Genomic DNA, 12,683 nt, shown 5'->3' with positions numbered 1-12,683 from the left:
TTTGTGTGCTTCCGGCCCGCCCCCCCCCCCCCCCCCCCCCCCGCCCCCCCCGCCCCCCCCCCCCCCCCCCCCCCCCCCCCCCCCCCCCACGCAAAGGAAAAGACACGACGCAGCAATGAGGGAGACTTTTGTATTAATGATGCATGATCGTAAGATCGAGATAGACGCATTTATATACTCGTGTAAGACGGATTATTATATAATCTAACTAGTCCAACAGTATTGTCCAGCCGTGTAATAGTAGTAAATTCGGGCTATTGCAGGGGTACCTTCTAGGTTAATAGGGGGTAGGTTGCTAATAATAATTAAAATAGTATAGAAACATGGTGCGGTGTAAACCTTAGGCTTTTGTGTTGCCCGGGGGGCAACCTCTAGTATACAAGAGGTGGTTCCAACAATGATGCTATCCGAATATACGCTTATTGCCTTGCGTTATCTCTCATATGAATCATTGATATACACCTCTAGGTCCGAACTGAAGAAAATAAGGAGACGGAGATAAACTTCTTCAATAAATCAGGCTCTACGGACCAGAGCTGACGAGCAACGGCACACCCGGCTCCGTGCCGCTATCGAAACTGCACACGTTGGCGCAATGGCCGTACTGCGAGGGCTCGGCCGTGTTGTTGTATATGATTTCGATCCATTGGATCTGCATCTGCGCGCTCTGTCCCTCGGCCATGGCGCCGCTCCAGCTGCCGCCGTCGGACCAGGCGTTGAACAGGATCGTGGCCGGGTCGGCGGGCGCTTGGAACGAGTTCGCGTTCACCAGCTCGCCGTCGACGTACCAGCTGCTGGTGCCGGGCGTCCAGTCGTACCGGTGCGTGCGCCACGAGGTCCAGGGGCCGGGGATGGTGATCTCGTGCGTGGCGTTGGGCCGCGTGATGCCGTCGACGGTGGACGGCTGGTTCGTGTAGTGCACTAGGTTCGAAGGGTCCGAAGTTAGGATCTCGAGGTCGGCTTCCTGGACGTCGGCGTCGGTGGCTCCGCCCCGGTACGTGAACATGGCTGCTACGGCGCCGGCGGCCCCGAGCGTTCGCGAGTACATGCGCATCGAGAGGTATTGGTAGTTGGGCGAGATGGACTGGATCTCGGCCGAGGACTGGAAGTCGCCGGCGGGGTGGCGGTACGTGCGCAGGGTGAGGTAAGTGCTGGAGGCCGGGTTGGCGTCCGTGTTGCTCTCGATGTAGACATCGTTCTTGGAGTAGGTGTTGTAGACGGCGCCGGCGTCGACCCAGCTCTGTATGGACCAGGTGTCGGTGAAGTTGGTGCTGTCGAAGTAGGCGTTGGCCACCGGGGCGTTGGTAGAGCCGTCGCGGTCGTCGATGGGCGGGGGGACTTGCGGGTTCGCTATGTTGCGGAAGTCGAAGAACTTGTGGTTCGCGAAGTACTCGGGCGACGAACCGTCGGTGAGGTAGCAGTGGCAGTTGGGGGTTGCGGCGGCTGCTTGGGGGGCTAGGGACGATAGTATCGTTAGGACGGCTGCCCGGAGGTGAGTCTGAGAAGCAATCATGGTTTCCTTGGGATTCTTGTGTGTTGCCTCGGGGAGAAATATGTGCGGAGTTACTAATTAAGGGGAAATTGAATGCCTAGGAATGTTGGGAGGAATGCTCGAGGTTGTTAATATATCCTATCCCTGGAACAGCCATCTTGAGACTCCTATATAATTTGCTCCCTGGCCCACGACAGCCATCCCCTTGCAGTAGGTCCATCATATCAGTGACGTCCATTAGACCGATGACCCTGCCCTGGGAACTAGATCGAAGAAATTTGGAAGCAGAAGACAAACTAGCCTGATCTGACCTACCTAACTACGACACCGGTAGCTACATCCTGCGACTTCAGAGCCTCCCTTTCGCTCTAGTTGATGACATATGTGCTTTTCGTGCAGAGATCGGAGGGACGACGCAGGACGCGAGTTAATCGTTGTGGCTACCGGGCACGAATATCATGGCTAATACCGGCGCGCTAGAGATAACTCGTAAAATGGCTGTAGCGCTGACTTTAGTTTCTCCATGTCTGCGAGTAGGAGGTCTGGCTTCAAATTATCATAGGATACCTACCCCTGTCTGACCATCACCTGGTGGGCTGTTTCTTACGGCACGGAGGGATTGTTGGTGTTAAGAGATACCCACATTCAATGACGAGCGGCACATAGCAGAAGACGCTTATACTGTATCTATTCATCATACAAAAAGCTACATGAAGATATACCTATGCGCTAGTTCGCGTGAAACCGATTCTGCTTGAATCCTTCGTCGGCTGTTCCCTTCAGAGATATCCCTCCCTACCCCTGTCTTTCATGGCTTAAATAGGCTGCCGTGGATCGCATCCCAGACACCCGGTTGCGATACCCGCTGCGGCCAATTGCGTAGGGCTAGGCAACGTTACTTCGAGCGAAATGATGCCGGTTTTAGAATATTATGACCTGCCGTACCGGGCCATACGCAGGGCTTTTTTGCAATATATCAATTTGGCCCCCCGGCTAGGAGTAATAATATCACTCGACTACGCACTTACACGTGATTGAAATTCCTCTAGAAGAACGCTGCTAGAAGGGTTACTCTTGAGTCTTGGCTACGGATATGCCTAAGTAGCAGGCGGCTTATGCTTGGGGACTGTATATTTCTCCTACTATCGTGATATCGTGACTCGTGGCTCGTCAAACGTCAAGGGCTTCTCGGCAACAGCACTAAGGAGGGATGATGAAGGAGTTACTAAGAATCCAAGCGTCGGAGTCTTTTCTCATTACCTAAGAAAGCCCTTCGCTAAGCCTTGAGGTGAAAAGAAAGACGCCGGGTTGCAAATCTAACGCGGCCTTAGTTGGAGAGCGGTAGTTTGGTTATTTTAGACTACGGGCTCTAAGAACAGCTACTTAGTTGGTCGAGGGTGTGAATTTTTGGTAGGAATTGCCACTTAAGACAGCCTCAAGTGGCGAATTATTAACTTCGTGTGCCTGGATACGGTAAGAAGATCGAGACTTATAACCAATGATCCGTGTTAAGATTGGGTTTGCACAGATCGTATTATCAGAAAGGGGATCCAAGATGCCTTATAGATAGGTTGCGGGCTTAGCAACTATGGACCTTGGATATTTAGCCTTCATATTCATAATAGAAGTAGGAGAAAAGTCGTAGAACGAACTCTAGAATAATATTAGGTAAAGTGCTAATATGCCTAAGGTCTACCTTCTATGAATATGAAGAGTAAAAGCAAGCACTAATATGTGTGTGCTGAAATTATAGTAAATGTTATCTTTGAAAAGGAAGACTTCGAGGAGAAACATTAAAAGTTTTCCACGCGATTAGTGAAATTAGGTATATGCTTCCTACAAGATATTATCTTGTAAAATACGACTACATACTCGCATATTTTAACTTAAAATTCATCGGAGCCTATTATCATGCCTGCGAGGATTCGTGTCAGCCTTAGTGTGTCTTCTCACTAGGTACTGCAGGTAATGAACTATATGCGGATGCGGGAATCAAAAATTTGACTTAGCTCTTTAAGATTATCGCTACCGCATCTCCAGTTCTATGCGGTACTATACAACTCTAGAGGTAACAAAGAAACACTCATCTTGATCCACTTGGAGGTAGCTTTTGCCGACCCGCACGTGTTGGTGCTATTCAAATTTCAAGTCTGTCTATATGCTATACCTCGTTCTCTCTATGGTTAATTGGATCTATCTGGTACCGACTAGATTTATGTATATACATAAGTTGCGTAGGTCGAGCCTCATAACTCGCTCACCACCTCAGATAATGAGAATTTTCCTTGCTGGGAATAGGGGAGGAAGCAAAAGTGCTTCAGCCGAAGGCACATGTCATAGTCTTATTTGATAAAATCTTGTAATGGTGGACAGGTATCATATAAGCTAGTTCATTATTTAATATCTATAACAGAAATTGTGCCCGGCCTTAGTATGTTTCCTCTAATTGCGCTATGCAATGGTAGATAGTGTGTCACGATTCTAGATGAGGCATCTAGAACAAAGGACATGTTTACTTAAACTAATACAGTTCTAATATTCTAGATCTATATGATACACTATAGATAATAAAATTTACCTAAATTAAAATGTGGCTTTCAGTTAAAAGGCTTATAGTATTTAACTGGTGGCTAAGCGCGCAAGTAATTCAATATTTTATACTTCATTAACCAAAGCTTTATACCAATAAGGCTCTGTATATAAAGTGCTGTTATAATATGCTCAATAATGTTTATCTCATATTCTTTGTCGGGATATCGATTGAGTTCTAGGTAAACCAACATGTTACCAGGTACAAGCGTTGCTAGCAAGTCAATAATCTGAACCGCCAGTTCTGCAGCGCCGGGGCGGTATTAAGTAGAGCGGTAAGGGAACTGTAAGTTAATTTGGGATTGGAGATATCTGAAGCCGAGCCGATACACGACATATTTTATAATCCCGATTCGCTAGCACGCCATACAGCCGCCGGATAACGTCTATCTGTCACCTATGTCTAACACGGATTATCTCTTATGTTTAACCACGATAAAAAAGGAAAAGGGGCTCTTAGAGTATATAGATATACCTAACCTACCTAGGGTCCGAAATGAGCATATAAGAACAAAAAAATAAAAAATGGCGGACCTCTCCTCCCTGCTTGAAGCTCGGTACGGTACCACCAGTAGCGGCAGCGCTGCTCCTACCGCGGCCCCCGTCGCCGCGAACCCAACCCTCGAAACTCTGCTGCAGCACAAATCCGTCCGCAATTTTCTCCCGGACCCCCTAGCCCCAGGCACTCTCGAGCTCCTCACGGCCGCGGCCCAAAGCGCCGCTACATCGTCCAACCTGCAACCCTGGAGCGCCGTCGCCATCACCACGCCCTCCCTCAAGTCCCAAGCCGCCACGCTATGCGGCGACCAAGCGTTCATCCGCGCCGCGCCGCTGCTCCTCGTCTTCTGCGCGGACCTCGCGCGCCTAACCACCACGTGCGCGCAGCACGGCACTCCCGGGACCGGCCTAGAGTTCATCGAGATGTACACCATGGCCACGATCGACGCATCCCTCGCCGCGCAGAACGCGTGCGTGGCCGCCGAGTCCCTCGGGCTGGGCACGTGCTACGTAGGCGCGGCGCGCAACCGGCCGAGGGAACTAGCGTCCCTGCTTTCCTTGCCGCCGCGCGTAGTCGCGCTATTCGGGCTGGCGGTCGGGTGGCCGGACCCGGGAGCGCCGCCGGCGACGGTCAAGCCGCGGCTGGCGCAGGATGAGGTGGTGCATCGGGAGACGTGGGGCCAGCAGCAACAGCAGGAAAAGGCGGCGAATCTAGCGGCGTACGACAAGGCGCTGGCCGACTTTAATGAGAAGCAGGGGCGCGGCGATGCGCCGGTGTGGACTTATCGGTCGGCGCATCGCATAGCAACGGTAGAGTCGTTGCATGGAAGAGATATCTTCCGCGAAGTGCTAGAGGAGCGAGGGTTTGAGCTTCGATAGGGTATGGACGAGGTAAAGGATGTTGGTAAGCAATTACGCTCAATATATAGATTAACTGAATAGATTCCTGACAGTTATCACCATAATTTGGACATGGAGTCGTAACTATTTCATCACATTTTAGGTAGCGATGAGGGACAAAGACTACGAATACGAAGCCCCTGAGTTGCATTCACAATCTGTCTACGTCGAGGAAGTGACTATATCTCATCATTAATATGCTATACTTCTGCTTTCTCGCGCCTTGCTTGCTTCTTGATTCATGCCAGAGATCCGCCCTCGATTACTTTCATTTGTACGACCGCTTCCAGGAGACTCGTTTCGATCCTCCAACCGGAAATCTTTTTCCAATTACTATTATTATTCATTTTTTATCATACAATCTTCAGTCTATATTTATAATCTACCTAGGTTATTATACTCTCTTATTGCTTAAGCTGGTCTTTCAAGCATCCCCTTAAGGGAAGTTATGGGAGGTTAGTTGAAGGAGTATATAACTTATCGACCGCGTGTTACACAGTTAGCTGACTGGAAATGTGTAATTTCTCTTGAGTAATAACTAAACGATATCAATATTATAGAATGTGACATTAACATAATGTGGCTAGCCTACCTCTCTCAAACGTATACCCCCAACTAAATCCATCGGTCTGGCCATACGATTATAAATCAAAAACCGACCGATACTGATTTCTTTATGCCTACTATATATAAGATTGGGGTTGGAATGGGGAGTGTACCCGGCCGGCACCGGCCCAATAGCTATTGCGTGATTCTGAAGCAGTTGTCGCCATCGGCGTTGCTACCGGTACATCCGTATAAAACACCATACCCGTGAGTATTTCTTAGATCTTATCTGATCTCTAGAATACTGGAATCTCCGGACGTAATAATCAAGATGCCTACAGAATTCATCAGTTTGACGTTCCCGAACCCATCCACGGAGCTTAACCCGCTCCCGAACCCGGCTATCGACCCGGACTTCTTGGAACGGTATGCCCGCAACCTGGATGATTATGAGTTCAACTATACTCTTGTGCCGTACGACTCGTCGTACTTTGACCCTTTCACTACCGGCGCTACTATCGCCGCTGTGACTAAGAATCTAAAAGTTATTATTGCGCTTCGTCCAAACACATTATACCCTACGGTAGCGGCCAAGGCGCTAGCCACTCTGGATCAGCTAAGCCGGGGCCGAGCCGTAGTGCACTTCATCGCCGGCGGCAGTGACGTCGACCAAGCAAGGGAGGGTGACTTCCTGAACAAGGAAGAGCGCTATGCTCGACTTGAAGAGTACATCAAGATCTTAAAGCGCGCATGGCAGTCCGCGGATCCCTTTGATTGGGACGGCAAGTATTATCAGTTTAAGGGGTTCAGCAACAGGGTGCGTCCCGTGAACGGAACCAGTATCCCTATTTCCGTGGGTGGATCGTCAGACGAGGCGTACCGCATCGGCGGAAGCCTAGCGGATATTTTTGGTCTCTGGGGAGAACCTCTGAAGGAAACCAAGGAGCAAATCGACCGCATCTACGCCGAGGCCGAGAAGGCGGGACGCACTGACCGGCCCCGCATCTGGGTTACGTTCCGACCCATCGTCGCCGAGACGGAAGAGCTAGCGTGGGCTAAGGCGCATCGCATACTCGACGCCCTAAACGCCAACCGGGCCGACGGCAAGAGCCGAGTACCGGCCGCGGCACCTCCGCCGCAGAACGTTGGTTCGCAGCGGCTCCTCGACATCGCGAAGCGCGGCGAGGTGCAGGACCGTGCGCTGTGGTATCCGACTGTGACGGCTACTAACGCGCGCGGCGCATCGACAGCGCTTGTGGGGTCGGTGCAGACGATAGTCGACTCGCTCCTTGACTACGTTGACTTAGGGGCTGAGCTCATTTCCATCCGTGGTTATGATAATCTAAACGATGCCATTGACTACGGGCGTTACGTGTTACCTAAGGTACGCGAAACGCTAAAGGAAAGGGAGAGTCGCTCCAATGGAGCTAATTGATAGTGGAAGAATATCTTAATATATCATGATGATATAACTGTTACTATTGCCATTCCCTTAAAGCCCACTTGCGAATTCTGAACCCTGAGAGGGTTAAGTGACAAGTATCTTTGTAGGCACCTAGCTACATACCTACCTAGGTACCTACCTACCTGTTTATAGCTCTCTATCATAGATATCGGCATTGCATTGATAAATAACCGTGTGTAGAGACATCTCCTTCATAGGAGTAATTATGGTCCAAGTGTTAAGGTTGCTTATAGCAACCTACGATAAGACCTTGTAGCCTTAGCACACCGCCGCGCTGTATTTGCGTATATTAGTATTTCTTCATCCTAGACCAGAGCCGAATACATACCCTGATACGAGTGACTAATGGTGATGTTCATCGTTTGTACCACTAGGATTGACGTTCCCAAGCCTAAACCCATCCTCGATAGAATGCTCTGAAGAGTTCCGCCGTTACTACATACCGCTCGACATAATGCGTGCCTAGGCTATTGGATAAACGGCTTACCTGGTTTGTGGTGCTTCAGAGAGTAGCGGCGATAAAACTCCCAAACGGCCATAGCCGTAGTCAAGAGTGATAATGTCATACTGACGATGGCTATAATAGATTCAATGGAAGGCGCCATAAGGGGAGATACACAATATGAGTGTAACGAGCTGTAGGCTTTCGACACAAAAAGAAAATGATTTACTGTTGAATTATTTCTGTTCTGGGAGAGCATAGGGGCATGGAAGGGTTGGTATCAGTGCTTTATGGTAAAAGAACCCTTTCCCATGAGCCTTCCATATAGGGTTTATTGGCAGGATGTGAAATGGGAGAGAACCTGATAATAGCCATCACAGTATACCTATCCCCTTTATCGTCTAGACTTAATATCTTGACAACGCAAATACTTAGGGCGTAAATAACGTATTTCCTAGTTCATGGTGATTGAGGGTTCTGGTCAAAATGTTAAGCACCACCAAGTAAGACTGACATTTAGACGTTAGCCAATGATTATTTGGCATCCCGATGTATGAGGCTGAGCACACGTAGCCCTGTAGTCCCGTATAGAGTATCTTCTCAGATAGTGCTACACAAACGCCCCCTCTATGCAATAGTCTTTTGGAAATCCGGGTTTAATAGTGGAACCCTATACTGACATGTTTGACGCCGATTGATCCACGGAGAGCATCTCCTGCATAAATTGCAATAATTCAAATTGGGCGCAGCACTGCCTTAGACATGCCTGATATAAGTGGTTAGCATTTTCCCATCGCAAAATGTTACAGAGTCCTGACCTCTTGGCAGCAAAATTGTATTAACCAATCAGGAGTTGACGTAACTGTAGGCTGAAGCAGTCGTGTGTTCTGATCGCCATCTTACCTTAGCTCGAGTGTCTATATATACCTAAGTACCTAACAAGAGGTAATGTCTGATAGTGCCAGTTATCTATCATTGACAGTTACTATATACTTTACCTTACCCTATTTTATTCAATATCGCCCGCCGAACTACGATGCCCTCTAAAATCACAGAGGCCGAATGGGCCGCTGCAAAGCCAGATATTAAGTACCTCTATCTTACCCTCAATAAACCATTGAAGGATGTAAGGTCGGAGATGAACCGGAGGGAATTCGAAGCTACGTAAGTGATATGCCTTGAATTGGAAGCATAAAGTTAACCATGAAAAGGGAAAGCCAGTATCGCACCCAGTTCAAGAAATGGGGCCCGAAATGGATCAAGAACAGCAAAGTGGAAGATATGGAAATGCTTTCGGTTTTGGTAGAGCAGAGAAAGGGTGATGGTAAAGAAAGCAATGTCTTCGAATGGGGCAAGCTCCTAGAGAAGGGGGAGGTAAAGAAGAGAATCTCGAAGAGTACTCCCAACACTCTCCGACGATTAGAACTTATCGGTAGGTTACATGAACTCGTCGAGTAGATGACTTTGATGCTTATTAGACATACATAGGAAACCCCAAACTTCCAGCACAATTCGTTGTCCGAACGCCAATGGAGGATCGTACCTTCTCACTTACTCATGATCTTCCCTTTTTCCAATTCGAAAAAGCCATTTGCGATAACACGTCGGCTTCTAATCTTGTTCCCAACATGATGGTCGACCCCCGACTTCTCACAGACCAACAAGCAGCCCCCGCAAACGCCCTGGTACTACGGCAGAAGAGCATCGAGGATGCCTCCCAGTATTATAGTTCCGCGGGCGAGATTATTCTCACCACCGATACCGCGGCTCTAAACGCTTTGGGCTCCATCATCCCCTGTATGGTCCACCAGACACCTGTCCTTGATCCGCCGTTATACCGCCAAATCCTACACTCCGCCGGGAACAACTTCTCTGGGCTTAGTTCCTTTCCAGTTGAACAGATCTTGCAAATTCTCAAGGCAACTACTAGTACAGACCTCTACCCACTGATTCTTTCTCCGTCAAGACATTCCAGCCGCTACTCCGCTCGTTCTATTGCACTGAGCCTTCTTAAGGGGGCTATCGAAACAGGAGATTCGGTAACTGCGAAGGCTATACTTTCGAACAAGTCTTTGGCGATTGATGTCAATCGACAAAGTTACTTCACTTGGGGACGTCAATATACCCTCATTGAAAGAGCCTCAACATTACGGCACAAGAACCTCATTGATGTTCTATTAAACGAAGGCGCAGATGTAAACAAAACATACCAATGCAATAGCTGTTGTGGGCTTGCTCGCTCACGGATATGTTACTTCTTGCATGGCGCATTGCAACACGCGATTGACGGATATAATTTTATGAGGTCTAGGTCCGAAATGGATACTGAAATTATCCAGATGCTACTAGATGCTGGAAGTTCTGTCCAGTTGAAGACGGTTGGCGAACTCTTCAGACTGGGACAGGATGGCATAGCTCTCCAAGTTGCCCCTAAGCTTTTATTAACAGGCAAAGGGTTAGCTCATGAACTAAGGCATGCGATCACACATTTTGATAAAGATATCCTAGTGCATCTTTTTCACATTTTACATTACAAAGGCATAGATCTTACGCATAAGGGTATATTTGTGGCAGCTATCAAGTCAATGGATAAGGAGAAGGCCTGGGTATTAGCCGAGGCCTTATTAGACTGCGGTGCGTTTCTTGATCCTGCTGTTCTGCGCTGTCTTGTTCGGAGGGTTCTATACGCATTTGCTAGAGATAAATCTGGAGTCCGTATTGCAGAACGCATACGGGGTATTAATACTCCCGTAGAGACAGCAGTTGCAGATAAACTTGACATCTTGTGCACCAGATGGATAGCGGCAGTCAGCAAAGTTGATACAGAGCTTATCATAGAGCTGATTGAGGAGTTGAAGAACTTGAATATTCCAATCACAACCTTCAAATTTTTCTACCACGCTCTCATGGAGGTATCAAGGGTTGGAGATTACGAGGCTGCGAGCATGCTACTTAATCACATTATACAGCTTGACTTACGGATAGGTAATCAGGTCTTTCATGACGCGCTTTCTGAGGCTATTCGAGGAGGTAATGAAAGCCTTATAGAATTAATTCTTGAGCTTAACTCCAAGCCATACATTAAAATACGGGATTATCATGAGGTGGTAGCTGCTCACTACATGCTCGAAGTCCCCACCAACCCAGAATCTCTCTATCCTACTAGGGAAGCTGAATTCACGTCATTTTTTGATATTGGGGATAAAAGCGTGGATAAAAGCGTGGTAATACTTGCGGCTTCGCTAGGTAAGGAGGCGATAGTTCGGACTTTGTTAACGTCGGGACAACAGTGCGACCTCAATAGTGCCATAGATGCGAATAATATCTGGCTAGCATCATTGCTACTCGAAGAATATTCAGGTGTAGTCAACTTGAATAGCTTTGAATATTGCATTCGACATCGGAACCTCGATATGGCCAGACTACTCATTTCCTATGGCGCAGATCCCCATGCATCATGTACGGTCATTCAAAGGAGTCAGTCGGAATGTAGACCACTTTTCGAACTATTCTTTAAAGCAAACGACGATGTATGCTACGGGAAAAAACAACGGTCGATGTCGTGCGCATTTGCTAGTGTTATTCGGAGTCGTGACGAATCTGGAGTAAAATACTTATTGGATCAAGGGGTTGATCCAAATAAATTCCTTCACCGCGAGAAATGTGCCGACAAGAATTATAGCCCTGACGGCGCCATAAGCCCATTTGGAGAAGCGATTGGCGTGAGCCGAACTGGGAGCTTGTCTTTGGTAGAGCTGTTCTTGAAGGCTGGTTGCGATCCTAACGGCATAGTCGCAGAGTCATCATTCGACCCCCAGTGCAAGCTTTATATCGCAGTTCCTCGAAGAATCACAGCTTTCCTTGCAGCTATTGGCACAAGAAATATTCAAATGGTGGACTTATTCATGCGGAATGGTGCCATCATCAATCCCACTATGACCGGTAGTATTAAACGTACGCCGTTGCAGCGGGCGGCCGAGATTGGATGCTTTGAGATGGTAGAGTTGCTGCATAACTTTGGCGCCGACATCAATGCACTGCCGACCGTTAATGGTGGCGCGACCGCCCTCCAACTGGCTGCGATCGGCGGCTATAATCGCATAGTCTGCTATTTGCTCAGTCACAAAGCCAATGTCAATGCCCCGGCGGCCATGCTTAACGGGATGACAGCTCTCGAAGGAGCTGCTTTTTGGGGGCGGACGGATACAGTACATATACTCTTAAAGGCGGGCGCAGCATCGCGCGGTAAAGATCGCTCGCAGCTCCAGAAAGCAATGAAAATGGCACGCGAGGAGGGCCATTTCCCGACAGCCGATTTAATCCAAGACTGGCCTAATCTAGAGGACGATGGAGAGTTACGGATGCTTGATGAAGTCGAAGAGTTCAGCGACTTCATAGATTGGGATGGAGAGGCCTAGATGGGTAATCACCTCAGAGAGTTGTCATGTTGAGGTTTGTTCAAGTCCAATAAAGATTATTATCGGTGCCAGCATGTAACCTGTTTTAGTTGGCGGATTCTTCAAAATCGGAGCGGAGAACGTTGCGAAATGTTCTGTATCTCAATGTCTTTCATATACCGTTCATTTCCATTGAAATGGGCCCCCCGAATCCATCATTCTGTCCAGAACGCTGCGCAGACCTGCATAACCGGCTGCTGGCAAAGTCGATTGAGCGTCTCCCCGCGCGACGGACCGAGAGGAATCTCGTAGCGCGATTCTTAGACGCCGTTTATATATCAGCCGGATCCGACG

At 48.5% G+C, this 12,683-nt stretch overlaps 4 protein-coding genes across 4 annotated transcripts; 3 read left to right on the top strand and 1 right to left on the bottom strand.

The window, feature by feature from the left end:
- Positions 1-119: 119 nt before the first annotated feature.
- Positions 120-2,099, bottom strand: F5Y00DRAFT_230294 (glycoside hydrolase family 16 protein). The gene has a single exon (XM_048006891.1). It carries the CDS (start codon positions 1,511-1,513, stop codon positions 524-526), a length of 990 nt encoding a protein of 329 aa, XP_047867022.1. The 5' UTR covers positions 1,514-2,099; the 3' UTR covers positions 120-523.
- Positions 2,100-4,530: 2,431 nt separating this feature from the next.
- On the top strand, positions 4,531-5,567 carry F5Y00DRAFT_14316 (nitroreductase). Its single transcript, XM_048004386.1, has one exon. The coding sequence runs from the start codon at positions 4,607-4,609 to the stop codon at positions 5,456-5,458; it is 852 nt and encodes a 283-aa protein (XP_047867021.1). The 5' UTR covers positions 4,531-4,606; the 3' UTR covers positions 5,459-5,567.
- A 495-nt stretch (positions 5,568-6,062) lies between these two features.
- Positions 6,063-7,471, top strand: F5Y00DRAFT_14342 (bacterial luciferase-like protein). The gene has a single exon (XM_048004390.1). It carries the CDS (start codon positions 6,357-6,359, stop codon positions 7,458-7,460), a length of 1,104 nt encoding a protein of 367 aa, XP_047867020.1. The 5' UTR covers positions 6,063-6,356; the 3' UTR covers positions 7,461-7,471.
- A 1,497-nt stretch (positions 7,472-8,968) lies between these two features.
- Positions 8,969-12,438, top strand: F5Y00DRAFT_267803 (uncharacterized protein; the record flags this gene model as incomplete). The annotated part of the gene is made up of 3 exons (XM_048012131.1): positions 8,969-9,096; positions 9,144-9,364; positions 9,421-12,438. The coding sequence occupies 3 exons, from the start codon at positions 8,969-8,971 to the stop codon at positions 12,348-12,350; spliced, it is 3,279 nt and encodes a 1,092-aa protein (XP_047867019.1). The 3' UTR covers positions 12,351-12,438.
- Between the last annotated feature and the right edge of the window lie 245 nt (positions 12,439-12,683).

This window comes from Daldinia vernicosa (assembly GCF_022497035.1).
Source record: "Daldinia vernicosa strain CBS 139.73 unplaced genomic scaffold F5Y00scaffold_11, whole genome shotgun sequence".
Lineage (NCBI taxonomy): Eukaryota > Fungi > Ascomycota > Sordariomycetes > Xylariales > Hypoxylaceae > Daldinia > Daldinia vernicosa.
The sequence above is the reverse complement of the archived record's forward strand: the minus strand, read 5'-3'. Positions and strand labels throughout refer to the sequence as shown.

Coding starts and splice junctions, on each gene's coding strand:
- F5Y00DRAFT_230294 (XM_048006891.1), bottom strand. CDS start 1,513: ATGATTGCTTCTCAGACTCACCTCCGGGCAGCCGTCCTAACGATACTA.
- F5Y00DRAFT_14316 (XM_048004386.1), top strand. CDS start 4,607: ATGGCGGACCTCTCCTCCCTGCTTGAAGCTCGGTACGGTACCACCAGT.
- F5Y00DRAFT_14342 (XM_048004390.1), top strand. CDS start 6,357: ATGCCTACAGAATTCATCAGTTTGACGTTCCCGAACCCATCCACGGAG.